At 44.8% G+C, this 3,056-nt stretch overlaps 2 protein-coding genes across 3 annotated transcripts in view; one reads left to right on the forward strand and one right to left on the reverse strand.

Moving 5' to 3' along the window:
- Positions 1 to 990: 990 nt before the first annotated feature.
- On the reverse strand, positions 991 to 2,450 carry SARC_03079 (hypothetical protein). The gene has a single exon (XM_014303131.1). It carries the CDS (start codon positions 2,253 to 2,255, stop codon positions 1,632 to 1,634), a length of 624 nt encoding a protein of 207 aa, XP_014158606.1. The 5' UTR covers positions 2,256 to 2,450; the 3' UTR covers positions 991 to 1,631.
- A 231-nt stretch (positions 2,451 to 2,681) lies between these two features.
- Positions 2,682 to 3,056, forward strand: part of SARC_03080 — a 9,647-nt gene continuing 9,272 nt past the window's right edge. For both annotated transcript variants that reach the window (XM_014303132.1, XM_014303133.1), the window contains exon 1: positions 2,682 to 2,822. In XM_014303132.1, the coding sequence (XP_014158607.1) occupies positions 2,738 to 2,822 (85 nt within the window). In that variant the 5' untranslated portion in view covers positions 2,682 to 2,737. The remainder of the gene's footprint in view (positions 2,823 to 3,056) is intronic.

Raw genomic sequence — 3,056 nt, forward strand, 5'->3', positions numbered from 1 at the left:
TATGTTCATGTCCTCAGTAGGTGGAAAAGTGGAAATTGAAGTCGTCGGTGGTATGTCTCGCAAGATTCGTTTTATATGGGGAATTCATAAAGCACGCCACGGGCTTTTAGTTTATGGAAGTACAATGTACATGCATACCGTTCTTGTACTTTCCAGGTATAAAAATCTACAACATTGTTTATCCTTATATTCTTGAGTAGGTTTGTGACCGGTATAATGTAGCACCTATCAAAAGAGTACGACAGTCACTAGTGCATATTTTTCGTATGAACAGCACAAACACGCGTGTAATGGGCAAACAAATGACACACTTTTACCCCCAGTGGGACGGGTAGGCATGGACGGCTTATCCATCGCAGCCTCAAAGAGAGCGCGCTTGGCCTTTAAAGAAAGTGCGGAGACTTCTTCGGTATCAGACATGATGTGTGCGGGTATATTGCGTATACTGTGATAAGTCTGTGAGTCGTGCCACAGCCCTTTATATGTACCCAGAGTATTTCAATACAATTTATTTTACATATTTACATAAATACATCGCAACACATATTTGGCTCTTATCGTCAAATTTCAATTTCGCAAAACAGAGTTCGCATGTTACTCATTTGTGTTTGTTTCTAAAAAAACCCCCATCTGACTTTCTGACACTCTGAATATTTATTGACATATAATTTTGCTGGATGATTTATTAGTGGATAGCTTTGCTGAAGCCGCCACTGAGAGAATATCCTTACGTTGCTATGTATAAGCTTGTGGGCACATCCTTGCGTTGCTGTTCATACCTTATTGGCATATCCTTCGGTCGTCACTACGCACTGGAGAATCACTACGACAGCGTTCTTGTATCTTTCCACGAAGAAGGTGCAGGCAGCTCTGCGCATACGTTCACAGATCAGTCACACATAATCACGGATAGCAGTCATAGCTAGTCACAAGTGTCAGTCGCATACGTTTATAAAAGTCAGACGCAAATCTTCACATACATCAGTGGCATGCAGTTGCAAATGTCTGGCGCATTCATATCACTTGCGTTACAATAGCATATTCGCAGAGATGTACACGCACGTAGAGATGTACACGGTCACGCTGCTAAGATGTACACGGCCAATGGCTCGAATTCATCTAGAATGAAATCTTGTATGTTCAATTACAAAATTATGACTAGAATTTACCCCATTTTTATGTTTGCAATAACGAAACCTACGTTTTGTATAGGAATAAATCCGACACACTTTCTGCAATAATAAAAGCGTGAAACGTAGCTTGCGATATCAACTAAAGGTGTCGAGGAAAACAATTATTTGCAAGAGACGAAGCCACAACTAAGGAACTGCGCGACGAGGAAACCTCCTATTGCGACCAAACACTACACCGCCGATTTGGTTGTTGTATAGCTTATTCGATATTCACTTACCCACAATTCTTATCCTATGGAGTGAGTGATACAATAAACGAAGCACACGTGAACACAATGAGCAGAGCACTAAAAACAAGTAGATTGATGAGTATGGCCGTCTCAATTTTACATATTGAGCAATGTCCTCTGATCACAATGCATCTCCGTACATATTCTACATCTACTGCTGAGCTCAGTTCGTTCGCATATGCTTCGTCCGTAATCTACTTTCAGCGTTTCAGCCCCCGAAACCTATCCAACTATAAACCACTGCCCCTCCCGGAGCCTTTCTATTCACTCCCTTCCTCGAACGATGTAAATCAATTCCTGGACATATTACGCCAACTGAGTTGCCGTTCCCACTGTACCCAGGAATACACGCAGCGGTCTCAGCCAACGCCGATCCAGTTGCTAGTCCACCTCCCACCACGAGCGCACTGGTCGATGCGGCACCCAACCCAGCAGCACCTACAGACTGCAGTACAGCGCATGTAGAGCCAGATGCAACAGCCCCGCCCGAATAAGCCATAATCCCCGCTGCTGGAGAGCCTGCGACTATCCCTCCAGCACCGAATCCGAGAGCCGAAACACTCGCTACGGCTACAATGGGAGCCACTACTGCTCCGACGACCACGCCTGCTTGAGCAGCCAGGTTCTTAGGATCAATGAACTCTAGCTGAGTGGCAGTTGCGGCGTCTGTGTCACCCATGCTGACCTCGATGGCCGAGCGCACTTGTGAGATGATTACACACTGCTTAGAGAAGTTTTCTTGGGTTCTGGTGGCACCATCCATGTCCCCGTGACAAGCCTGTACAGCCGACTTGGCCTGAGATACAATAGGCACACTGTCTACATTACCCATATCAGCTCAATGCTTGATAGTTACCCACACTTAAAATTGATGTGTATAATACTGAATTTAGTCTGTCGAATATGTATATACATATGTTGTCTGTCAAGAAAGCTATGGCACCATATGAATCCCGACGACTGTATGGCACCATATGAATCCTGATGACTACGGCACCATACAAATGAATCCTGTGTCTTCCCAGTGTTATCAGTTGGCTATGTCCCAAGGCAGGGCCAGATGCAAGATGTTAAGGAATTTGATCTCAGAAAAGGGACCGTCATAATGAGTCATCATTTTCGAAAACCGCGCGAAGCTTGCTCGCTGCAAGCCTGAAAGGCTGAAGGCCGAAATGGCCGACGATGGGTTGGCTATTTTATGAAAATTGAAACCTTACATCCTTGACCTATACGTACGTACACGAACAGTTCAGATGCTCACAGGCCAAATTCAGCGAGAACGAGAGGGTACGTAGGGAGACGAGGCACACCTGCATGATGTCTGGCGACCAACTGGAAAATTTGCCACGTAGATCGAGGTTGAGTTTGAGAAACGGGGCCAAAAAGGTAGAAGAGGAAGGTAAAAGACTACAAAACTTGTAACCCGATTTGCGGGTCTACTTTTGCCCTACCCGGCGTGTATGCGGTGCATACTAATCATAGTACTTGTATACGTTTCTCAATTGTACAGCGAAACTGACAGGATCTTGGTGATGTATATATATATATATGTGTGTGTGTGTGTGTGTGTGTGTGTGTGTGTGTGTGTGTGTGTGTGTGTGTGTGTGTGTGTGTGTGTTGTGTGTGTGTGTNT

The sequence above is a fragment of the Sphaeroforma arctica genome, assembly GCF_001186125.1.
Source record: "Sphaeroforma arctica JP610 unplaced genomic scaffold supercont1.150, whole genome shotgun sequence".
Taxonomy (NCBI): Eukaryota; class Ichthyosporea; order Ichthyophonida; genus Sphaeroforma; species Sphaeroforma arctica.

Bases quoted from the DNA above. Each gene is read 5' to 3' on its own strand.
- SARC_03079 (XM_014303131.1), bottom strand. From the start codon at position 2,255: ATGGGTAATGTAGACAGTGTGCCTATTGTATCTCAGGCCAAGTCGGCT.